General features: G+C 51.6%; 1 protein-coding gene across 6 annotated transcripts in view; it reads left to right on the forward strand.

Moving 5' to 3' along the window:
* LOC122378683 (upstream-binding protein 1-like) overlaps positions 1–24,516 on the forward strand; it is a 67,592-nt gene extending 43,076 nt beyond the window's left edge. For 4 of the 6 annotated variants that reach the window (XM_043360027.1, XM_043360024.1, XM_043360025.1 and 1 more), the window contains 11 exons: positions 4,692–4,809; positions 7,793–7,876; positions 8,242–8,394; positions 9,342–9,486; positions 10,212–10,335; positions 15,867–15,955; positions 16,424–16,570; positions 18,159–18,512; positions 20,292–20,717; positions 21,392–21,443; positions 21,842–24,516. In XM_043360027.1, coding sequence (XP_043215962.1) covers positions 4,692–4,809; positions 7,793–7,876; positions 8,242–8,394; positions 9,342–9,486; positions 10,212–10,335; positions 15,867–15,955; positions 16,424–16,570; positions 18,159–18,512; positions 20,292–20,717; positions 21,392–21,443; positions 21,842–21,972 — 1,823 coding nt within the window. In that variant the 3' untranslated portion in view covers positions 21,973–24,516. The remainder of the gene's footprint in view (positions 1–4,691; positions 4,810–7,792; positions 7,877–8,241; positions 8,395–9,341; positions 9,487–10,211; positions 10,336–15,866; positions 15,956–16,423; positions 16,571–18,158; positions 18,513–20,291; positions 20,718–21,391; positions 21,444–21,841) is intronic. The other 2 variants (XR_006256064.1, XR_006256063.1) reach the window with 2 other exon arrangements.
* Positions 24,517–25,326: the final 810 nt, after the last annotated feature.

Below are 25,326 nucleotides of genomic sequence, written 5' to 3' on the forward strand. Positions count from 1 at the left end.
GGGAACGTTCCTATATTTGGGTACTCATGACCATAGTTCCACCTACTGAGATGTTGAAATAAACGGTGTGAAAAAAAAACGTTACACGAAATTCACGACACGAAAAAAAGAGCCGACCACGTGACGCCGCCGCCTCCGCCGTGCCGCAGCTGGGACTCGGGACGGCCGGACCCAGAGGTCGGCCGCCGCCCATCCAAACATTCCTACTAGCGGCGCGTGCTGCTGCACCGGCGGGCTCTGCCGCCCCTCAGTGATACATCTCCGTATAAAACATGGGCGAGAACCGTGCAGAAACCCCCTCTTTGGGAACCTTGTTTGTATCGGTTTGAGTAGTTGTTAAACGCTTTTGACTTTTTTAAATGCCTGATCCTTACGTAATGTATCGTTGTAAACTAAAAGGTCCTAGGATGTTACATTCCGGCATGAATGAGCGTTCGCAAGATCTTTGCAAGTCTGCGGCCCCGATTGAGTCTTCACGTGGTAATGGCTCACGGGAACCGTTCCACCAATGAAGCAAGCAGAAACAGATTTGTGCAAATAGGTATCATGACCTCTGGAGAATAGGGTGAGATGGATGACAGTGTCAACAAAGCAAAACAATGCAATGCTTGAGCAATAAGCATTTGCAAGCAAAGTCGTCTAACATGACAAACGAAAGGCTCGCAAAATACTCATTGTTCAGTCTTTCGAATATCTTCCATATCTGTCTGCCAAACCCAACGACAACCAATTTCAATAAAGCCTTGTGTGGAATGTAAGGCACATAGGCATGCAAGACGGCGTGCCTAGGTATCGTAGAAACGAGTTGCCATGGCATCATGGGGATGTTGCTGTTGTAGACGCGGTGAGATTTCTGATCATTCGACAAACGTGGAGCTCCAAATTCGCATTGCTCTTGGTGAGGAATTAGTTCGTCTTGTGTACCGGAAAACGTCAGGTAAAGCAATAAATGAACGGTGGGAGCAGGAGCAGTGTCATTTTAATGACTTACATGTCAGTTAAGAAAGTATCAAGTTTAGCTCCATGAGTATTGCGTTTAAATGATATATTCTTATGCTTTATAGCATTTTGTATTCGAATTGTGTATTTCTTTCCTGGGAGTCTTGAGGTTCATAAAGTCTAGCAGACAATGAGGTATTTCGTAAATGCCTAGCATGAGGCGTCATAGGGGAAGGTGGGGTAAGACGGACCAGCTAAGGTTTGAGGCCGCATATCTTGCTACACTGCTCTCGTAATTCATATTATTTATAGTCTTCGGAATGCTCAATCCTTCCTCTGTTGATATGTGTAAAGACTAAAGTTCAACTTAAAGGAAAAGGGCCACCTTTAACATGGGGATTGAAACTGAGATAGCCATCTTGTAGCCCGTGTCCGAAAACCTGCCTGTCTACCTCCTTACGGCCGATTTCGGCCTCCATTCGTAGTTATCGGCAATTTTAAAAGAAAATACGCCAGGAATGCGTCCTTATCCCAGGAATGCGTTCTTATCCGACAATACAGCCACCCGCGGCGAGGCTTTGGTTTTTTACCAATCAGCTCCAACCAGCTCAGCTTTAACCAATCAGCTTATCTGACACAATCCGACGAGTCTGTCTTCTGAACGCTGATTGGCTTGAGTGTGACGTCATCGCTATGCCATCATACAGTAGGTGCCGTAGAGAGTATCAACATAGTACCAATATGTTAAATAGTTTTAAATACTTTTTCGCGAATTGTGCACTTCTGGCACCAGTTTTAAAAAGAAAATGAAAAATAATAATGTCAAAATGAAAAACAACGATATCTTCATATTTCACGAAGGTGGCCCTTTTCCTTTAAAGACATCTAGGTGGTGGATGCTCTTAAAGAGGGACATGTCAAAAACTCAGACAATAAAAAACGTGGGGTAAGACGGACCACCCAGCAGTGCCTGCTATTCGTTCATGTGTGTTACACTTCTGAGCCATCTTGCACCAAAATTCTCTTGCACCAATGCTTGGATTATTTTGCATCGTATACCCAGTCCAAGTCTCAAATGTAACAATTTGCGTGCAAAATTTAGCAAGCACATGTAGGATTATGTATTGGGCTATTGCAAATAAATTTACCACCGTTAGATTAGCTTATTCTGAAACCGGTTTTTCGATTTTACCTAGCTAGGTAGTTTGGTGCAAGAGGCCTCTGCTCTGTACTCTTGTAAGAAAAAGTAACCAGAATGGTAAAATAACAAAATGAGCCTTTATTCTTTACTCATGTGTGATGGAAGTGCAGCTAAAAGCTGGGAACATGTGTGTTGATTGTCGTTTGGCATGAATACATGCTAACTGAGCACTTGCATGCATGACTCACATGCAAAAAAAAGACTCCTTCCTGAAAATTAGCTTACTTAAACTTGTGTCAATGTTTTGGAAAAGAACTTTCCATATGCAGGGTACAATGGACCACCACAGGGTAAGATGGACCACAGTGGTCCGTCTTGCCCCAAATCTAAATTCTGTCATTATCATAACGTATATGTCAAATAGCCCAACATTGCGAAACCTTACCTTTCCTAAAGTGTGACTATAACTAAGTTTATAACTTTGTTCTTCACAGTAAAGTGCAAAATAGAAACTAATCATGCAAGAAAGGCGCCGTAATTGAATCACCCGTAGACCTCTTATATTAGATCTGTTTGACGAAAAACAACATTTTTCTCAATAACTCAAAAGCTGTGCATCCTAGCAGCATGAGCTCAATGTGGCCATTGTTACGAAGGAAAACAAATATAGTGAGTGTATAAAGCAGTAGATACCAGCAGCGGTTCAGCCGGGAGGGCTGGTGGTCCGTCTTGCCCCGCTGGGCCGTCTTACCCCACCTTCCCCTACTTGCTCGGGGTGCCTAAGACGGTTCTCCCCTCATACCTCCTAGGCATATAGTAAAATTGATGTATACGTTGTAATGTACACCATCCACATGGGAAGTTGCGCTAATGAACAGTTAACAATGAATTTGTTAAATGGATCGGATCTTCAAACTTTTAACCGATTGGGAGAGTTTTTTTTTTTTTGCAGCCAGGGTTCGCTAGTAGAACACCGAAAAGAGTGTAAAATCTGAAGCTGCTGGGAGAACATCAGGAGGTGCGAGTGCTGTGTAGCCGTGTACCGTGTAACCACGAGGGAGTTACTGGGAGGTCACACAGCGGAGACTGGGAGGTCGCCGCGGGTCAGTTCACTACGCTCGGCTCCGGCCGTCAGTCGGCCGCGTGCCTGTGGCACCTGTCGCGGGACTCATACCGAGAGGCGAGCCAGCTCAGCCGCTGCCGGCCGGTAGTTGGGTGACAGGTGCCTTCAGAGCTCGGCCGAATGAGCCGGTCGTCGGGCGGGACGCTGTGTAGATCGGCGTTTCCCCGTCAACGGGAGGCTGCCAGATCGCGATGGAAAGCTACAGCAGCGCGCTGCGCGCATGGAGATTACCATCACCGCCGCAGATAGCCTGGTAACAAATACCCATGCTGACAGACAAGCCACAAGCTTAATTGATGTGGCTGCGGTACCCAACAAAAAAGTAAATATTCGGCATATGGAAAACTGAGGCATGTGAACTCATATTACGCAAAAACGTTGCGCTGGTATTGAACGATGACGGAAGCCAATCAGAGTAAATGTGCACCAGTTATGCTTTGTGCTGTAATTCCATTTATGCTGTAAGTATGATAGAACAAGCCGTACATATTCGTAAACCAGCAATACAGTGGTACACACCAATACAGTGGTACGGTATCCCAAGCTGCGAGAGATTTCACCGATGCTTTGTGTTACCACCAATAATAGTTTTGAGGGAAATGTTTCGCAGGCGTGCCTCTGCTGCACAGCTCCTTTTATGACATTTTCTGCGTTTATACAGCTTCATTTGATTTTCGGTGTTTCATTAATTAATACGATCAAGTAGAAAGGATAACAGAATTAACAAAGCCAGAAACGGCGGGGATGGCGATTCCGTATTTCGATTTCAGGCTGTTTGAGACCTCCTCTTTGTTTCCACTTACTTTCATCGGCGCTACAGGAAGCGATACCTTACTGCTGTGCAACTCTATTTTGAACATACTCGCTCCTTTTTATTCATTTCCGAGCTTATGTGGCTTGCCACTACGTCTCAAATACCGCTTTGTTGCTGGTTCTGGATACCTACTGGCATAGATAACATGATTCATGTTATCTACTATGCTACAGGCGATGCGCATCCGGTGCTACTAAGACGCATCATCGGTCTAGTCTGGAACAGGAATTAGCATACGGGAAGTTCGTCTTTGCCTTTTCCGAACACTCATTATTATGGACATCGGGCTCATCTTGTTGCAGACATCGATTCTCTAGGGGCATCTGATCCGAAACTTTTCAGGCTACCGAAGCCTTTGGCCTTTGGCTCTAGCTGACGGCCAGAACCTGTTTTCCCAGCATTGACTTCCAGCGGTTGCACTCAGTTGCGAAACTTTCGGTTTTGAGCACCAAGGAATGCGTACTTGTCCTGGGAAGCAAACTGGTTTAGGTCAGACGATGGCGATCGGGCTAGTCTTCCTTTGGCTATGTCGCGTTGCATCTAACGTTACTGTCACTTCCGTGCAGTAGCAAGCTACACATAACCCCAGTGATGAGTGACCAGCAGCCCGAGGCCGGCGGTCCGGGCGCCGGTGTGCCGTGTCGCTCGACTGACGACCGTCTCCGTGTCGACAGGGGACAAGATCGCGCACTGGCAGGGCGGCGCAGATGTGGACCAGGGCCTGGCCGCCGACTTCGACGACTCCCTTTCCGGCCTGGGCGTCAACCTGTCGTCCACCACGTACAACATGAGGTGGGTCAGCCGGTAGCAGCTGGTGCGCCCTGTCCCATCAAATCATCATCATGAGTAAGGCGGTAACGTGTCCGAGCGGCGGCCTTGCGATCCGTTTGAAGCGGCCGCTGGGGTAAGCTGTGGTGGTTGTTGATGAAGCTCCTTCCTTTCAGCCGTAAGCTCCTGACGGGGATTATTGATGTGTTGGGAGTGGAAGAGTGAGCCACACTGACACTACAGAATGAACAGTTTTGGGGATATTACAGTCGCACTTGCCGCTCCACCTTATGTCGATTGACGCCGGAGACACTAGTATCGATGCTGGCTGTGCCGGTCCCTGTTGGCACGATGGGACAGGGACGGGGCTGAGTGCCAGGTCGGGGTCCCGCAGCGAGTCGCCGGAGGCCGCGCCGCCGTCGGACGGACTGCCGGCCACCCGTGTCTCGGCTGCGTAAATGTGTGATTGGATATCCGCCGCGGCCTGACTCCGGCTCGGACCACCGTGAGGGGCGACCTGGGGCAGCGGGCAATAGAGATGACGCACGCTTGTCATCCGGCCGCCCCTCCCCATCCAGCCCCCTTCCCCCCACCGCCCGCACCGCTGTTGTATTGCCGGTAGAAATTCTGCACGAAGAAACTTCCCCGGGGACCCGTCAGCATAAAAAGCATTTGTGATCAAAGCTGGATATGTAGGAATGCGCGGTGGGTAAGTAAATGCACAAATTTTCTAGCAAAACACTAATGCACTGGTATTCCGTGCGGAATGAGACATTCCGTCAATCAATTAAAGGTGATGTTAAGGTGATGCAGAGACGATTTGTTATGGGGACAGAGTACGCGGACAATATCCGGCTCGGTTTATAGTAAACAGTATTAACCCGCGCGGGGCTGGGGTCTCCAGCCGAACGCGCGGGGCTGGGGGGGGGGGGTAAATTTTACCCCCCCCCTGTTATCTCCCGAACTAATGGTCCGATTTGGAAAATTCAAACGCCAATCGAAAGCTCTCATCACGAACTACTAAAAACATGTACTTAATTTAAAGTTTGAGGTCAAGGTCAAGGTCAGGTCAAGGGTACAAATTGCAAGTTTCTACAGTATCGGCCTTGCACCAGAGTTGCCGAAGAATGGAGTCATGGACTGAGACTGATCGCCCAAAACGTGTTCTTAGGCTACCAAGACAATATTAGTTGCATACAATATCATTCAGAGGTCAAGGTCAAGGTCAGGTCAGGTCAGGTCAGGTCACCAAAAAACAAAATATAGAAAAGGGCATGTGCGACACATGTTTTATGGGTCATTTTACTCATAGAATTCAATAGGCACACTCAATAAGTGATATGGACCACCTCTGGATGAATTACAGGTCGAGGTCAGGTCAAGGTCAGGTCAAGTGAGGTCAAATTTTGAAGTTGGTTGTTAAGGCCTAAAAAGGTGTCTATCTGATGCAGTTTTTCACGGCGAATCGAATGGTGCTATTTTTGTTTCCGTACGAGTTCTAGAACTTCTAAAAAAGTCATTTTTCAAAATATTTGTGTGTCGTGACGTCATAAAATTTTGAATAACTCCCACATTTTTGAACCGATTCTTCTAAAATTTGGTATGTAGGTGCACATAGACCACTTCTCTGACATATATTCCGGTTTTTTCGATAGACTCAAAATTTTGGATTTTATAATGATTTTCCCAAAAAAATCAGTTTTTTGAAAAAATTTAGGCCAAAATCCAAAATTTTCAAAAAACCGAGATAGCCATTTGATAGACAAAGTAAAATTACGTATAACCTTTTTTGTTACGTCTTGATTCCTTTAAAAATGAAGATGTTAGCGGCGTTTGAACTTTTGCCGTTTTTGAGGCGAAAATGGCGAACATGACGTCACTAAAACGTCAATTTCTCAAAAAATTTCCGACGGATTTCGCTCAAATTTTCAGGGAAGGTGTCAAATTGATGTAAGAAAAGGTACTGAAAGTTTGGCGGCGCTGCGCGCCGCCGTTTTTGAGATATCGCAAAAATTCGCGAGGGGGGGTAAAATTTACCCCCCCCCCAGCCCCGCGCGGGTTAAAGCCGGCGCCCCTCGGTGCTCTAATAGTGCAGTAGGAGCTCTGTTGGGTGTGTTTACGTGCAGTGTGCTTGCTGTGTGACTTGTGCCACGTCTATGTGCCGTGTACCACGTCTCTGTGCCGTTTATCGTTTTTATATACGTGTGCCACATCTGTGCGTGCTGTGTATCGTGTCACAGTGTGCGGTGTGCACTGCAAGCCCCAAAGCCCCAGTAAACAAACAAACAAACAAACAAACGGTGTGCACTGCAAGGTGGCGGCTCTGTGTGCCACGTCTGTGCGTAGATCTGTGCGTACCTGTGAGCAGTTTCTCCGAACTGTTGCCGACTCCTACCGGCTGGTGGCTGTATCCCCACTGACTGTCTGGTGTCCCTGTCCCCGTGTCTCCACTGACTGCCGGGTGTCCCTTTCCCCGTGTCTCCACTGACTGCCCGGTGTCGTGTCCCCGTGCTGTGCCCCCCTGACTGCCCGGTGCCGTGCCCCCGTGCCGTGCCCCCACTGACGGGCCGTTGCCCCTGTCTCCACTGACTGTCTGGTGCCCCTGTCCCCGTGCCCCCACTGACTGCCCGGTGTGGTGTCCCCGTGCTGTGCCCCCACTGACTGCCCGGTGTGGTGTCCCCGTGCCGTGCCCCCACTGACGGGCCGTTGCCCCTGTCTCCACTGACTGTCCGGTGCCCCTGTCCCCGTGCCGTGCCCCCACTGACGGGCCGTTGCCCCTGTCCCCGCTGACTGTCTGGTGTCCCTGTCCCCCGTGCCCCCACTGACGGGCCGTTGTCGTGTCCCCGCTGACGGCCCGGTGTCGTGTCCCCGTGCCGTGCCCCCACTGGCGGGCCGGTGTCGTGTCTCCACTGACTGCCCGGTGCCCCTGTCCCTGTGACCTGTGCCCCTACTGGCGGGCCGATGTCGTGTCCCCCCTGACTGCCTTCTGCGCCCGCGGCTGTTCCAGCGAGGCTCTGCTGGCGCTGCCCAACATATCAAACATGTCCACACTGCTCAAGAATGAGGCCGCTTCATTGCCATCCGATTCAAAGTCAGTGGCCTCACGGTTTCATATAACATCCGCCCTGTAATACGTGGATTAGCACATATGCTTATGTTCACTTTACTGTGCTATTCACTGTGATCTCGACTACTGCCTCTGGTTCACGGCATTGGAGTTGGATGGTAGGTCATAATTGGTGATGGTATTCTTTGCCTTCGTTCTCTTTCTTACTGAATTGATCGTTACAACAGTTTTATTGCGGTGGGCATTGTAGGCGCACTCTGTGTCATTCGCGGGCGGTGGACAGTGGGGTGGGGTTTGGGTGACTGTCTGCGTGTGTGCCGTTCGCAGAGTGGGGCCGGGCGGGACGGTGTCGGCTGACCGTGCGTGTGTGTCCGTGTGCGCTCGCTCAGCTCGCTGCACCAGAACATCGGCGAGACGCTGTCGCCGTCGCTGCTGACGGACGTCTCCAGCGCCGAGGACATCGCCGGCGGCGACGGCGCCTCGCCAGGCCGCCCAGCCGCCGCCGTGGTCGTCGCCGACTCCCAGAAGCGTCAGCATCACAGGTGAGACGTCGCACGTGCGCGCACTGCGAGCCATTGGCGGGCGCGTGCCCCAGACTGTCGGGGGCCCGCCTCCCCAGTCCCATCGCCCGTGTTTTGTGATCGGTACTTATGTTCCATTATGCATTCATGAATCTGTCAGATATGCATGACATCTTCACCTGAATGCTTTATTATTCTAGACATACATCGATAACCTGAGGTGCTCATCTTACGTTGAACCTTTTCAGCGTCATTTTGGCTCGACACAGTCTGAAAGTGCGCGTTGCGTTGTCTTTGTAGCCAACGCAGCGACATAAATGGGACGCCGACGCATATAAAATAATTCGTGTGATGTATGCGGTGGTGGACACAATGCTAGTACGACCGGACATGTGTCCGGTGTCACTGCTGCGTGGGGCCTGCAAAAGCCAGACCATTGATCCAACAGATTTATGCTAATAGTTCGGTAATATCAATTCCATTCAAATCGTAACGGCCTTAAGATAACGCAGTCGATGGTTAATTCGAGCACGGATTATCGGAAAGAACCGAAGGCATGCAATGCGTACTGTCACCAATGAGCAATATTTTATTTTTGTGACCGCTGATAGTTGACAGACTATTTTCATTTGGCCTTACCGCTCTTGTTTGATAGATGAGCCCTTTTTAAAACATGTACCGTAGTGTGTTAATAATACGGGACAGACCAGGCGGGACCAGGCCAGGCCAGGCGCGATCTGCAGCCGAGCTCGGCCTTGACTTCCGACCTCCGAATCCTTGGGCCGATCTGCGTCAGCCGCTCCCTGTCGCTCTTCAGCTGTGGGAGCCGAGTGCTAGTGAGGCGCTGCTGGTGTGGAGATTACCTGTGTTGAATGGAGTTTGGGTTACGCTCATTTTATAAAACACCTCGATGATCTGTCTGTCTCTCTCAATGGTTTGTCAGCCGGTAACAGCCGTTCGCCGCGCAGGTTTCAGTACGTCCTGAACGCGGCCACCTCGATCGCCACCAAGGTCAACGAAGAGACGCTGACCTACCTCAACCAGGGACAGAGCTACGAAATCCGCATCAAAAAGCTGGGTGACCTCACCTCCTGCAGCGACGCCATTTTTCGGGTGAGCGCTCGTCAGTGACTCCCTGGAAGTAAGTCCGTGACCTTAAGCTGACCTCATTCTGTCTCCAAGGAAGGGCCGGCTGTGGTGGTGGCCAGCTATAAATCCCGGTTGTTTTCCACATGGCTGGCGGTCTCGTATTTCGCCGCGAGTGGCACGCGCCGCTCGCCGTCCGGGTGTGGCGGAGACATCAACAGAGGGGCGAGCGGGCACCGGGTTCGCGCACCGGTCCGCCACGTGATGGGACGCCGTGCACCGGCCGTCAGGGCACACTCGGGCCCGCACTTATTACACCATAACGAGTCCACGGAATGTTTACACTATGTCTGACCGACCCGGAGCGACGCCCCAGCCACCGCTCCCCGCGGCAGCCCGGCCAGACCCTCACGGGGGAACACCGCCCACGTGTCCCGCTCCAGCGTGGTAGATGAAGTCAAATCCGAGCGGCTGTGACATAGCAATCCGAAGATTTATCGCGGTCTACCCTTTGACACGTCGTGAGAAATGCAATACAAATGATGAATACATCGGAGATTTATCAGAATTTCCACAGCTCACTTACTGTATTGCCTTTACTGGATATCGGTCCGTAATGTAAATCTGTCTGGCCTGCCCATTTCATGCAGATTTTCGTCAGATGCAAAACTCGGCGCTGGTGGATATCAGTTGTTCATCTGCAATCCGCCGTGATGCTGTCCACTGATCAATGTCAACGTTTTACCCGGCAGACAAAGTTGAAGCTGTGTTTCCATGAGCGGCGACTGCAATACATCGAGAAGGAGCAGCTGGACGCGTGGAGGACCTCTCGGCCCGGCGACCGGCTGCTCGAGGTCGACCTGCCCCTGTCCTACGGTGAGCCGGCGCCCTCCCTGCTCCTCAGGAGCTGACAGCGCAACACTGACCCGCCTGATCTGGGAATTTGTGGTACCGTGTCAGCCGTCTCTGCCTTTAATGCCAATATTGGCTCCTGTTAAAAGGTACAATGCAGCCTGTCCTGTTCTCTCCTTGGAGATATGGGACGAACACAGCGAGAGAACTGTCTCAGCCAGTCGTCCGGACGCCGCCAGCCCGCGTTTTCTGACGATCATCGCTGGGTCACTGAGTCTGGCCCCGGTCCATTCCCTGAGTTGACACGCGTCCTGCCCCGCCGCTCAGCACGGTGCGAGCGCACCGGTCCGCACTCGCGTCATACGAGCACGTGCGGTTCGTCTGCATGAGCGTCCCTGTAAGTTTATGTAGGCGCGTTTAGGAGCGGTACGTTAGTCATGTCCATGTAAATAAGCCACTGGAGAAATTCCACCTCGTGAAGGTAGTTTTCCGCTTGGCCGATGGTGTGCTGCAATATGTACACTTACAGGCTGCCAAAGAGGGGGCTTTGCCACATGGCTGCTCGTAAATTGGTGTTATGGTAATCTTAGGAAACATCATGACTAATGAACTACTATAGAACATCACTTTGACTAGGAGCCATGGATAAGATTCACTTACCCGTGCTTTTTTAGGCTCAAACATTGTCTTATTTGGGACCGGTATCCTAAGGATTTCCTCCAAGATCTTTTGTTGCTTAGAAAAGGGCTATCAGTTTCCGAGATGTGCAAATTTTTAAGAGCATGCTCTCAGAACCGACATATTCTGAACAATCTTTGGGGCGGTTGCACGCACACATGTGTCAGCGTGTGGTTGGCAGGGGGCGTCGGCCCCGGCAGCTGAGGGGGCTGCTCTGCTTGCTGACCGCGGTAGCAGTAACCGTACCGGCAGCTTGCCCAGACCAGCTAGCTGACGTACGATGTTCGTGATCCGAGACAGCTAGTGCAATGCTGCCTATAGCCAGAGTTCGGCAGCCGGTTGTTTGAATGCATACATATTGCATACTTTGGTACACCCCGCTGTGGTTTCAGTCATGCACTTTGCATTGAACCAAAACGGGTCTGAGTCGCGAGCCTGGGTGGCCGCGGGCTCTTACCGCGGGGCCGGACCCTCTGATCAGCAGTGGGTTAGCTGGTGATCGGGCAGGATGCCGCGGTCTCCAGCTCAATGCTACCAGTGGGCGACAGAGGCGGGCCGACGAACAGACCCTCGGTGGTCGCCCCGCGCCACCCGAGAGGCGCGCGATCCGGCTCCCCTACCCTGCAGTAGTATAGTGCACCGAAAGAGTGTACACGACAGATACGAAAGAGTTGAGACAATCGTCAGAATAGCAGGGCCACTCTGCTAGGTGACGGTCACTGGCCGGCCTAACAGCCTACCTGATACCTGTGTTAACCCTCGCCGGCACAGGCCATTTTGAGTCCTTCGACGGCACAAGGGGGGGGGGGGGGGGGTGGTACGACCCCCCCCCTCGCGTTTGGCCCCTGATCGAGCTAGAGCTTCGCGGAAAAAACGAGCGTGTTGCCCGTCACGAGACGAAGCCGATGATACCCAATTTTAAGGTCCTAGGTCATCGGGTGACCTTCCAGGTCAGGTCAATGACCCGAAAACCGGGAAAATCGGGACCTGTTAGAAAGTCGTAAAGTGTGGCTGCTATGTGGTTTTCCGGGGTGCTGATCACGAATATCGTGTTAGTTTTGATCAGAGATGATGTCTCTAAGCATTTAGACCAGGTCGGGTCAGGTCAGGTGACTCAGGTCAGGTCAACCGGTAGGGGTTGTGACTGGTATTCGTAATACATGTCAATCGCCTCTGACAGCTTCGTAACATGTTACGAAGGCACCAAAACTACTTCGTAAATGTTCAAATGGTTGCTAAATTCGAATTCAGCTCCAAAAACTAGCCTAGAAACATGTAAAACTCGAAAAAGTGAACCGAGGTCACCCAAGGTCACCAAAGGTCAATGACCTGACCTGACCCTCAGGTGACCTTGACACCCACCCTAATGCATGGGAGCAACATCAAATCACATGTTTGAACGTTTGAAACCACGAAAAGCTTGCAAACGCGCGGCTAATGCGAGCCGACATGCGCCGAACCGCGATTTCGGCCAAACATGGTCACAGAAAAGAGGTCACAGGTCAAAGGTCATTGGGGTCAGGGTCATGAAATTTTCAGGGTAGGTGTAAAATTGATCAATGCGAGGGTACTGAAAGTTTCGTCGCGATCGGCCGCTTTTTACGCGAGTTATTCGCGAAAAACCTTAGGGGGGTTGCATCAACCCCCCCCCCCTGTGCCGGCTAGGGTTAAGAATCCGTCCGTTCTTTGCGCCGGTAAAAACAGAACAGAAATATAATTGACCTCAGTGCTGTATTGGGGTGCAACAGCTTCGTCACCAACAGGTTGAGAGGTAGTCACCGTATCATTTAACGACCAGGCACGGTAATGATAAGGCACAAATCAAATACAGCTCATTGCTTTCTCACATCCAAGGGACAGCCCCTCTAAATTCGCCGTGAAACGTGCACAGTAACGACAGGCACGATTACATTATACTTGTATCAGGTAAAGGGTGCATTAATGATGCATCGTGAACGGTATCAAAGACACACGTATGATCTGTATCATATAATGCCCCGTCAGGATTTGGGTGCAAAGAGGGTTAGGCGTTAATTTTGTCCGAGTGAGGCTCAGGAAAGGACCGCCAAGTCCGTTTCCTATACTCGGCGGCCACAAGCGCTACAGCCAGGAGAGCCGTGCAGTGCCACTCCAGAGGCTAGCGCGCATTGAGACCGACCCGGTCCAGACGAATGCTGAGACACGAGTGGCTACGAGAGACACGGACAGACTGGAGGTCACCGCGGGTCACGTGACATTCGAGCGACCGCCAATTATACCGCGCGCCAGAGCACCGTGCCGGCCGCGCGCCCGCAAACATACTGTGCCGCACGGCCCACCGGCGCGCCGGCGGGCCGCGGCCGGGCGGCTACACACACGCGGCGAACAGTTGCGATATGAATAATGAACGCGAAATCATGGAACTTAACAACCTGAGACAGTCATCAGAGGCAGGGCCATTCTGCCAGGTGGCAGTCACTGACCGGCCGCGCATACCAACTTCACACGTTTTTGGATTGAACGGGGATGTGGTGCGTTAGTGGGCCAATCTCGATGTAGTGATAAATTGCCTTGTAAAATAAGTGAACTAGTTTTATTTTATGTCTGACTGGACGTGGCCGTGGCTGCACAGTGCACTGATTTGACATTTAATTTAAAAAAAATATATGGCAAATATGGGCGTAAATTTCAACCGCTCCATTCATGCGTAGTAGAAACGGTGTTTTCTCAATTTCGCATCCCTGCCGCACAAGGGTAAAGACGCATACCTAACCAACATGCGCCTTTGATAATTATGCGATATGATATGATATATGTTGGCATGTTCCTTTGCCTTTGTGCGGCAGATCCTGGTGCAATACATGGTGGCAGATCCTAGTCCAATACATGGTAGTTAGTTTTCGTGTTCAGGCGGACTCGGGATAGTTATTGATGCATCTATTTAGGACCTTGTTGCTGCAGAGCTCCGAGCTCTACGTCATCCGTTCCCTCTCAGCGCGTCAGAAGAGGCCGTGTTATTGCGACTGTATGCCACTCAGACGAGGAGTGGCGAGCCGAGCCAGTCCTTAGTCTCGGCCACAAACGGCACCGACAGCAGTGTCATTACCTACCCGCACCAAGTAGATCGTCTGCATTTCTGGAAAACCAATGGGTAATTCATTCCTCCGAAAATGTGCCTTCCAAATGATCTCAGATCAATCGAATTACCATATATCGCGTATCGTTTCATCGTCGTTGATCCAGAAGCTGTTATCTGGGGTCTGTGAACTCAGCTTGCATGTCCCAGCGTCTGAACTTCACGGTACTTCTCATTACACAGACATAAAGGGAAACTTCAATAACAATTCGTTTGACAACGGATGGTGTATTTTGCAAGGCATTTTTCCAAGCTTTAACGCGCGCCCTGCTGGGGGGGGGGGGGGTGTTTGAACACCATCGCCCCCCTTGTGGTTTTGCGCGAATATCTCAAAAACGGCGGCGCGGAGCGCCGCCGTTTTTCGTACACCTTATCATACATCAATTCTACACATGTTGTTAAAATTTCAGACCAAGGTCATTCAAGGTCAGGTCACCAGGTCACTTGAAGTGGCCTCACATCACAAAAAGTGTCAATGTCTGCCATAGCTACATCGAGTGACCGATCGCTTTGAAACTTTCAGCGATTGATAAGGGTAACAGTATCTATAAAATGTTTATCTCGGAATTTTGATATCGGTGACCTAAGGTCAGGTCAATTTTGCGACCTCTCCATTATAAGTCAATGGGAGAAAATTGAAATGCGCCTCTTTTGGACGAAAGACATTATAAACACTCCCAAACACCGAATTACAAATGGTTTAGACACACTGAACATGAGAATGGTGTCCGTGACCCCCTATTTATGCCCCTGAGGTCATCTCAGGTCACGAATGGTGTCCAACAGTTTTTCGCTAATAACTTTTGATAGAGGCATGCTAGAGCGGTGAAAACGCCTTAGATGTGCTCAGCTCCACGATACGGATCGACTGATATGCAACATGACCCTTTCCGGTCAGGTCATGACCTTGACCTGAGGTCAAATTTTCAAGTTGACCTTTCAAGGTCAACATATAGTTCATTCGATGCGTCTTGACGAGAGGAACACGATGCCGGTAAAAGTAAGCTCGTACAAGGCTTGGGTCAAAAGTTATTGCAGAAAAACTGTTTCAGAAAAAATCGGCTATTTTTGCAGTTTTTGCCCCCTGCAGGCAAAACCATTGACGTTAGGTCAAATCTGAGAGAATTACTCAGAAAGGGCGTTAATAGGCCTATCGAATGCGCTTTTCCGCGGCGCTGTAGCTTTATTGGTTCCCGAGTTATGCGTTGGCTTCCTGGAAATTGTCGACATTCGACCTGAAAATCGGCGAAATTTTGCCTTCAATGACCTCTGGTGACCTGACCTTTGACCTGACCAAAAAATTGACCGAAGTGATTTCGTCATTATTTTTGGCGCTCTTTCGAACGCCGCCTTCCGCGTATCGCTACGTGGCCCAGGAGCCGAGTTAGAAGGGGGGTGTTTAAACACCCCCCCTCCCCCCCCAGCAGGGCGTGGAAATCCAGGACCCCCAGCCGGGCGCGGGTTAATAAAGAGTCCATTGGGAATTCCTCAGGTGATTCCCCAGTCTCTACCCGTGTAAATACTTGGAGAGCTCCGACTACAATATTAAACAAGCCAGTTTTTACCTGTACTTGAACGGTGAACTATCTAAGGAAAAATGATTTTCGATGTGTATATCTGTATACTTCAGCTATTTTGTCAGCTCTGACTGATAATCTGTTTTGAAAACACAACACTGAGTACTTGCGGGGATTGACGCCCTCCGCCAATACTGAACACTGCAGTGGTGTGATCTAACCTCACTCGCCGCCGTCCGTTCCAGGCATTTTTGACGTGCGGCAGGATCGGAACCAGCTCAACTGCTGCGAGTTCCTCTGGAGCCCCAACAAGGACGTGGGTGTCTACGTCAAGGTGGGTGCCGCTGCCGCCGGTCCGCTCCGGTCCGCAGGTCGGGACGGAGTCAGCGCGGAGTGTTGACGGGCCAGACGAGGTTCCAGAGACGCGCCTCAGAAGGCAGCCGTAAAACCCGGCTCATTTGTGGATTACTGGGATTTAATTGGCGGTATACAGTGCATTCTTTGTAGTGTCTGCTGACTGTCACCATTTCTGCGTCATTGCTTACAGCTGACCAAACACTCGGGGCTCCGCCCCAGAGTTGAGTTAACGATGGCTGTCGGGCCGGCTGTCGCTCGTCAGCCTCTCAGCAAAGAGGACCGGACCCGGATTCTGCGCCACAAGCGGCGATCCCTGTTATTATCTGTGTCACGATTGCCAAGTTTTCCGTTTCATGATATCCGTTCCTGGTGCACGACTGTGGTTTTCCTCGCTTTGAGAGTCGAGTTGTCAGTCTGATGACCGTGCGTGTCTCTTGCCGGCCAGGTCCATTCTGTGAGTACAGAGTTCACGCCCAAGAAGCATGGTGGCGAGAAGGGCGTACCGTTCCGGATTCAGGCCGAGACCTACAGCGGCGCCGACTCTTTCGGCGCCCTGCTGCACTGCGCCGCCTCGCAGGTCAAAGTGTTCAAGGTACGCCCGTCGCACTGGTCGGCGACCGTCGGCTGTATCAGATGGCCGCGGGGGGGGATGAGGTTGCGGGGTGTTTGAGGCTCCCCGGGTGGCAGACGGACATGAGCTTCGAGCCGAGCGTCGATCAGCTGTGATCTCAATGGATCGACCTTCTCTCTGTATCCCGAGAAAAACTTATGTGGCGATGTGTATGTTATCGCTGTAGATCTCTCGACAATCTAGGAGAACTGGCTATATGATCCATTATTATCCCAGGTGAATGGTCGTGGGATCAGTTTCTCAAATCAATATGCACAACGGATATGCCAACTGGGAGAGCTGAGTTGGAAGGTAACGCATTCTGTTTTGCGATTAGCCTGTGACGTCTCACACTTATGAGGATGGTGTGCCGTGCGCGGTCCCTATTCTCGGCGGAGGTTGAGCAGGGTTATTGATTCACCAGATCGGCAGTGGGACATTCACATTCAGCATTGTGCTCTGACACCATACAGTTTGCGCCACATGGGGCCTCAAGATCGCTAGGAGCTCGCTGTTTCTCATTAGACCTCAATGGTAATGTAATTCACCTAGGAAGCAACTTCCCCGTAGGGAGTCCGTTTTGCCAGCCTTGGATGAAACGCAGAAGGCATGGAACTTCTGTAGAGCAATTTCAGATACTATATTTGGCGTATGCGGAATGCGGATTTAGTTGTGATATTGGCGTGACTCGTCACAGTGTCGACAAGGACGCTCCAGCAGTGCCGGCGTTTTCCTGTCCTTTCGGCTGGTTGCGTGTGGGATGGTAATCGAGTGCAATATGGGGAGTGAAACATAGCCGTCTTCTGGGACAACAAGTTCCCCGCAGCTGCTCGGGGCTTAAATTTGCAGACTCCTGAGTCCTGAAATCCACGCTTGGAATCCCTGTTTATTTTGTCCTGCTTTCAATAACGGTTTGTGGCTCGTTTATTGCATATTCCGAACAGTGACGCACGGAGGCGTAATTGAAAGGTTTGCTTTCGCCAATAGTAACTATTCGTTAGAATCGTGTTTTCCTATTAAAAAACGAATCTAAGTTTCCTGATAATATTGCAAAAGCAAACGGTGAAAAAGCTATTATATTTACGCACTTGCGTAGAGTTCTGACTCATAACTTTGTAGCATTTTATGTGTATTTGAGTGTTTGGGCCGTGCACTTGTGTACTTGATACAGCACCCAGTGCTTCACACGACTACAGTCGTAAGTGTCCTCATGTCAAAATGGGGCTACCTTTCTCAAAGGTATCAGGTACAAGTGTTGCCGATAAACACGAGGCTTTTTACCAAATTAAGGGCATGTTGACCTTGTTAGCGTTTTCAGAAAGAGTGGTTACAATAAATTGGTTTGTAATTGTACACTTAGCATTAATCTAAAACATTAATCCCTCAGCATTAATCTGTTTATAGGTTTATAGGCTTTAGATTTATCCCAGCCTGCCTAGGCTGGCAACCTAAATGTCAACAGAAAGCTCACGAGCCGACTCTCCGTTATTTGCTGTGAAGGTGCGTAGCGTGCAAAGTTTAGCTGGTGCACGGTTCTGACTACCGCACTCCATCCGCCTCTCCCCGGCAGCTCAAGGGCGCCGACCGCAAGCACAAACAGGACCGTGAGCGGTTCATGAAGCGGCCCGCCTCCGAGATGGGCAAGTACCAGCCGTCCTACGACTGCACGGTGCTGACGGAGATGCCTGTGGAGCTGGTGTACAGTCCGCAGCTGCCGCCCACCTCGGCCGGCCCGAGCAAGGCGCCGCCGCCGGCGCCGGCGCCGGCGGTGTCCTCCGCCCGGCTGCCCAACGTGTCGCCGCCGCCGCCGCCGGCCGTCTCTGTGGCCGCCGCCGTCACGCCCGCCGCCTGCGCGGAGGTCGAGTACAAGCAGCAGTGGTCCCAGCCCAGCTCCAGCCCCACCGACAGCATGAACGAGGACGAGGTGGGTGCGCCGTCGCAGACAGCAGAGTCCTGGCGGGTCTACAGGGTGTCCCATAAGTTCGTTCTCACCTAAATTTTACGTTTTTAGGCTCTCTTGCTTAAAGGCACGCTGAAATTGGTTCGTTACTGAGCTTACGTGGTTGCCATGGCTGGTAGAAATATGCTCCACAGTAACTAATTTCTGTAGACAAAATAGTTTTTGCTAGAGAGCCCGTTTCCTACACAGACGACTAACGCCGCAACATAGAGGTCTCCAATACGGGTACGTCTCGGTATTTAGTCAGCACGTGACCATTCGCGACGATTGAGGGTGATTGAGGCCTACCAGTCTGTAGACAATGTCCATCGCTAACTGGACGCACAGTCAGCAAGTGACACCGATGATTTGTCGGGAGTCAATCATTGCAAGTTTATCCTCTTTTTTTTGTCAGCTCTCAGGAGTGAGCCATGTGGCCAAAACTGTGTGGCGCCAAAGTGGCCATCAAAAAGGTCAAAGAGTTAGAAAGTTGGTAAGCAGACTTTTCAGGATGGATTACCAGCTGTCTAAAATTGTTCTTACGGGGTACATAACTCAAGGTGACTTAAGCTTTGCTTACCGGAGGGCTCAAAACAGTCAAAAACGTCTTAAAATGGCCAAACATGAGTTTCGCTATGCCTGAGGCTAAAAAACTAAAGGGCTGAGAACATCAACCACGTCATCTGGACTAACTAGTCCACGTTCGAGATGAAACACCCGTCCAAACCCGAAAACAACCCCATAAGGGCGAAGGAGGAGGCCTCCGTTTCGTCCCGTTATGTTCCTATGCGAAAGGCCAAGGTCACGGTATTGTGGGGTTATAGGCGTCCAGACGCTGACCAGGTTGCGATTGGTGTCCCAGAAACAGCTTTGGGAAGCATAATGCTTTTCCAAGAAAATCTAGGAAGAGTTTCAACCCTCAAGCTGAACTCGAACCGCGAGTATGAACACATTTATAGAGGAGAAAATGGCATCCGAAAGGTCGTAGGCTCATCTTCAGGCAAGACAGTGCATCAGTGCACAGGTCAAGCAAGGCTTAAAAACGGTGCAAGGAGACTGTGACAGGCGTTTGTGGCAAGACCACATGCCAGGCACCTCATCGGATCAAAATTTCATAAAAATTTGTTGGTTGTGCTGAAATTGAGGCTCGTCGAAGCGTAGTGCTGTTCCAGCCTCGAGGAGCTCACGGCGCATGTCAAGTCAGTCTGGATTAACTTTAAGCCTGCTATGCAGCCAAACATGCCGGTTGGCATGCCGCAGCATGTGTTCATGTGTTTGCCTATTAAATGGGGAGCACATTGAGGGGTCATAAATATATCAAAACGCAATGTACTCTGTTTCACATGCAAATTAAATGTGAGAACGAACTTATGGGACACCCTATACTGGTCTGTGTGGACTGACCTATGCATAATCAGTATGGGATCTGCTCCATGTGATAAGTTCAATGAAAGCGTTGATACGCATCGGCGGACATCATGCAAAGTTTTGGGAAACTTTATGTCCAGGTTTCATGCAAGCATGAAATCAATCAATTCAGGCTCGACTGCGAGGGATATCAAGTCGTTTCAATTGCTTTTTTTCAGAAACAGTCAGTATGCACGTCTACATATTTGGTAGCCGATGGTATGTGTGTGTGTGTGTGTGGGGGGGGAGTCTGTTGCCTAAATTTAACCTGATCTATTTCCGTAATGCTGTATCTGCAGTCTTGCACCCTCCGTTCACCCGCCGGTGTCTGACGTTGTGCGTGTCGCTGTTGTCCAGGGCCCCCAGAGGAGCGGCGCCGCCGGCACGGAGGTGCCCATGTCGGACGTGCTGTCGGCGCGCGCTACCGCCGAGCAGACGCACGCTTGGCTGCAGCGGCGCCGGTTCGGGCCGCACGCCACCGCTCTCTGCAACTTCACCGGCGCCGACCTGATGCGGCTCTCGCGCGACGACGTGGTGCAGCTGTGCGGCCTGGCCGACGGTGTGCGGCTCTACAACAGCCTGCACAACAAGCTGATCGTGCCGCGGCTGACGGTGTACGTGTGCGTGCCGCCGGCGCCGCTCTACCACGCCTTCTACCTGTACCAGACCACCCACTCGGAGATCAGCCGCAAGCTGGCTGCCCTGCTGGGCTGCAGCTCGTCCCAGCTGCGCCAGGTGTGCGTCGAGGGGCCGGGCGGCGTGCCCGTGCTGATGACAGACGAGGTGAGTGGTGAGCCGCACAGCGCCGCCGGCCGCCCGCCAGCACTGAGCCAGCACTGACGGGCAGGGGAGCACCCGGACGGGCAACACTGACGGGCAGGGGAGCGGCCGGACGGCCAGCACTGACTGGGGCAGGGGAGCGGCCGGACGGGCGACACTGACTGGGACGGGGGAGCGGCTGGACGGGCGACACTGAGTGGGACGGGGGAGCGGCTGGACGGCTAGCTCACTGACTGGGACGGGGGAGCGGCTGGACGGGCGACACTGACTGGGGTGGGGAGCGGCTGGACGGGCGACACTGACTGGGGCGGGGAGCGGCCGGACGGCCAGGGCCCAGGGGGCCGGCGTGATGAGTGCGGTGTGGGAGATCCGCCATTTATTCTTAGGAGTTTGGTAATGTGAGGAATAACAAGTAAGGTTTAAAAGAATATTTATATGCATTGTACATTTCAGTACTTTATTGTGTCATCAATTATTTTGCCTTGTGTTACAATGACCTGACTCATAATTTGAAGACTTGCATACAATTTGTTCGAAATGCCAGTTCTGCAGCTTTCCTGGACACATTTACCATGCTCTTTTATATGTCTGTTTGCTACCTGCAGATATCGACACGATTTGCCGATGGGAGGATTTTGCATTCAATCTGGATGTTTCACGCATTTTACTTTTCACAGGTGGTGAGGCATCTTCAGAACGAATCTCTGTATATGATTGAAACTATACCCGGTGAGTGTCACAAAGTAGACGGATCGTATGCGGTGTATATTTCAGTGGTCAGTGGTGCGCTGCTGTAGTCTGTGCTAAAGGAGATTGGTTAGAAAGTCACTGATTAGTGATATCTTTAACGGAGACTTGTAGGCATAAACCGTCCCATGTTTAGTTTGTCATGGTGGTTCATCTCTTCGTTGATCATGGATAAAAAGCTCATTGCAGGTTTAATCCAGAGTGGATCAATGTTTTCTGGTAACCCAGTTATCATCTTTTTCCTCGGTGTCGGCTCTGTGCTTCCTGAACGTGCACGTTTATGTCAGTCGTGCAGTACTCTTCAGTCGGAGACCGCGTCTGCCGTGCCTCCCTCCCCCTCATCCTAATCTGACCGGAGGGCCGCCCCTGTGCCGTTGCAGTGTCTCAGGAGAGCAGCGACCGGCTGGACCTGGTGCTGCACCGAACTGTGACGCGCAGTCCGCCGCCCAGCACCGGCGGCGGCGGCGGCGGTGGACCCTCTGCCGCCAGCTCGCCTCTCAGCAGGCAATAACTGGCGCACGGCGGGCTGGCCCCCGCACACAAACACAAACACGTACACACACTCACACATTGCTGCTGGCGGAGCGTCCCGGCGTCCCGGCGCGGCGCGTCTCACCGTCTGTCTGTCCGCGCTGCGCGGCACACCGGATAGTGAAGACCAGGGAGGTGGGGCCGCACTGTGGCCGCCTACTGGAGGAGCAGACACCTATTTTGAACCGTGACACGGGTCGGAAGCAGGTACCGGAATGAGCGAGAGGCGACTCACAGTACCCTGACGTCAGATGAACCGGTTAAAGGGAACTAGTCACTCAAAAGGAAGGAATCTTAGTTGAGCGAACATCGTTGCATTTACTTTGGTGAATCCCCATTTTGAAAGAAATGTATTTTCTTTTCTATCTGAAACACATTTTTGAGTTAGAGTAGCGAAGCAGCGCGGGTCCAACTATTGGTATATCAGAGCTACTAGCGACGAGTTTCACTAGAGCGTTGGGCTTTGCTTGCCTTACGTACGCCTCTGGAGCGCCGCAGGCCAGAGCTGACCCCGGCTGGTCTCATTCCGTGCCGTATTAATCTAGTGTCGACAGTGGATTGACCGATTGCGAGCTGTGTCCTCGACTGTGACTGGATAAAAACATCATCATTGATAGCATTGTGCATGTCGCAGTTATGAAAATACATTGTCGATTAATGTAGCTTCAGAGTTCAGACGCGGTCATTTGGCGGCATCAGTTCATTATACAGAATTTCATGTAGTTTGCATCATGGACGTGATCCTGAGATAGTGACTAGTTTCCTTTAACTCTGGGGGCTGGCGTCGTTGCTTGGCTGCAGAGCTACTGATGTATGAATACAGTCTTGGGTGGCTAGCTTCTGATATCGGCTAGCACCGGTCTGGAGGCGGCTAGCACCGGTGTTCAGACAGCTGGTGTCAGCCTGAGGGCGGTCAGCGGTGGTCTGAGAACGGCTGGTGTCAGCCTGAGGGCGGTCAGCGGTGGTCTGAGAACGGCTGGCGTCATCCCGAGGGCGGCTGGCGTCAGCCTGAGACAGCAGCTGGCGTCATCCCGAGGGCGGCTGACGCCATCCTGGGACAGCAGCTGGCGTCAGCCCGAGGGCGGCTGGTGTCAGCCCGAGGGCGGCTGGTGTCATCCCGAGGGCGGTCGGCGGTGGCGGGTCTGTCCCGGGGCAGAGGCGACCGGCGCAGTCCCGGGGCAGAGGCGACCGGCGCAGTCCCGGGCGCGCGCACCAGGCAGCGGTGTGCCGTGGGACGCGGCGGCAGGGGAGGCGGCTCGCTCGCACCGGGGGGACGGGGAGATCGGGGTGCCGTGGAGCACCCCTGGCTGTGTGGTTGCGAGGCTGTTGGGTGTGCGCGGGCGGTCCAGTCTGCCGGGTGCGGAGTGGACCGGCCGTGAGAGCGACCGGCGGCGCCGGAGCCGGCCCGCCAGCTCACCGGCCGGCCGGCCGGCTCCGGCGCGCCTACACAGGGCCATACCGGTCGTCTGAGTATCCCAGGTGACTTCAGTGTGTGTGTGAAATCATATACGTACGATGTTTGATGGTGCAGTGTTTGTGTGTGCGAGTGTGGAACAGCGGTTCATCCGTTTCATCGGTTCGGCTCACCAACACCGTGTTAGTCGAAAATGTCAAAACTTGCAGTACAAACAGAGTTTGCGGAAAAAAACGCAACTGCCTACAAAAAGATACGTTCTTCAAATATTTCGCAATTTGATGCTATTTTAGCAGCCTGAGCCATCGCTTAGTTTTAGGTGTGCTGATGCTTTGTCATGTTTGATGTCAGTAAACGTTCAAAACGATTGTTGGTATATGTTGCCCTTGTCAGGTAGTTTGTAACCGTTGGGGTTTTCGGCATGCTAGTATACATAATTTTGATTTGAGTATTGTTATACTCGGTATTTAGCAGTTAAGATATGGCTCCATCGAGGCTTACTTCACGTCAAAATTGTGAGGATCGGTTATTTCATCCTTGCAATTTTATATCGTGAAGTTGGCTTCGGCTTTCCTGTATCGTCGCGAATGTTGCGCTTCATGTCGTGTGCCATATGTTCTGTGCAGAGATTACTTATTGGCGTTTTCGTGTTTCGGATCTCGCGAGCCGGACTCACTCGAAACAGATTCATGACGCCGCTTTGACCAACTCGCGGACCCAATCTACAAAGCGATTGAAGACTTGTCAGAATCATGGCGCCCACTAAGCCCCTCGGGGAATACAGATTGAGTGTTTCATACTTGTTTACGTGACGTCAGACGTGTACGGGGCAACCTTGTGCCGCGCGTCCGGCCGCCAGTTCCCGATATCCTCCGTTAGCAAATCCGTGCAATGGCCCCGGGCGCCGCCACCGGTCGGCCCCGGCCTCCGGCCAACCAACCAGCCGTCCAACCGGCACCGTGTGTGCTCGCACTCGCTCCCACACACCTGACCAGTGCGTCGCTGGACGCCTGACTGCGCGCCGCTCAGCGCTGGAAATACTTGGCGAAAATGTCTGCTATCATTTGTTGTGTCGCATGAGAAGATATTTTAATATATCTGCGCTGTCAAGTGTCGAGTGTCAGTGAGGCGAGGCTTGTATTTAAATACCTACTTTATCGTAGTGTCGAATATGGGGACACAAGCACAGATAGGCATGACTGGCATGAATCGCGGCGCACAGGAAGTCCGTTTGTCTCTACATAGTTACTAGAGCGGTTCGCGGCCAGTCGGTCACCGTCTGGGCGTGACTGTTTTCATTTTCCAGTTCTTAGGCCCTGATGCGCGTAACTAACGAACCCCGCGTTACCGTTCCTTCGATGTGAGCCAAACCAACCAGAGCTGGAATCTGGATACTGCTGGAGCTCATGCATAATTTAGGCCCTCTATGCATAATGTAGGTATGTATAAAATGCCTCCATTGAAGGTCTCATCGGGTTCGAAACCACCATGTGATGGCTCCCCAAGCGACAACGGCTGGGCGCAACTTTCTCTATTCCACGCATCGAATTTCCCATTGTCTACGCCTAGGATAAGCTAATCTGTCCTCGAGGCTTGTGGGACGATATGCGTTCGATTCAGCAAACTGTAAAAGATGAGGGTTCATGTAGCTGAACTCAAGATTACTTTGCTGAACTAAGTGGTAACGTTACCTTTGGTGATTTGGCGTGAAATGGAGAAGAAAGTACAAAATGTGTGGATGATAGACAAGCGGGAGCTGCTTTCACAAATGTACATTGGTGTACATTGACTGAAATATATAGTCGCAGACACCTGACAAGTGACAACCAACGAACGAGGGCGGCCTGTCCTTGCTACTCTATGACGTCAGTTGATGAAACCCATGACATGCAGCACTTTAGTGCCGAGATGTACCGATGC

Source organism: Amphibalanus amphitrite, unplaced genomic scaffold, assembly GCF_019059575.1.
Source record: "Amphibalanus amphitrite isolate SeventyFive unplaced genomic scaffold, NRLGWU_Aamphi_draft 000063F_arrow, whole genome shotgun sequence".
NCBI lineage: Eukaryota > Metazoa > Arthropoda > Thecostraca > Balanomorpha > Balanidae > Amphibalanus > Amphibalanus amphitrite.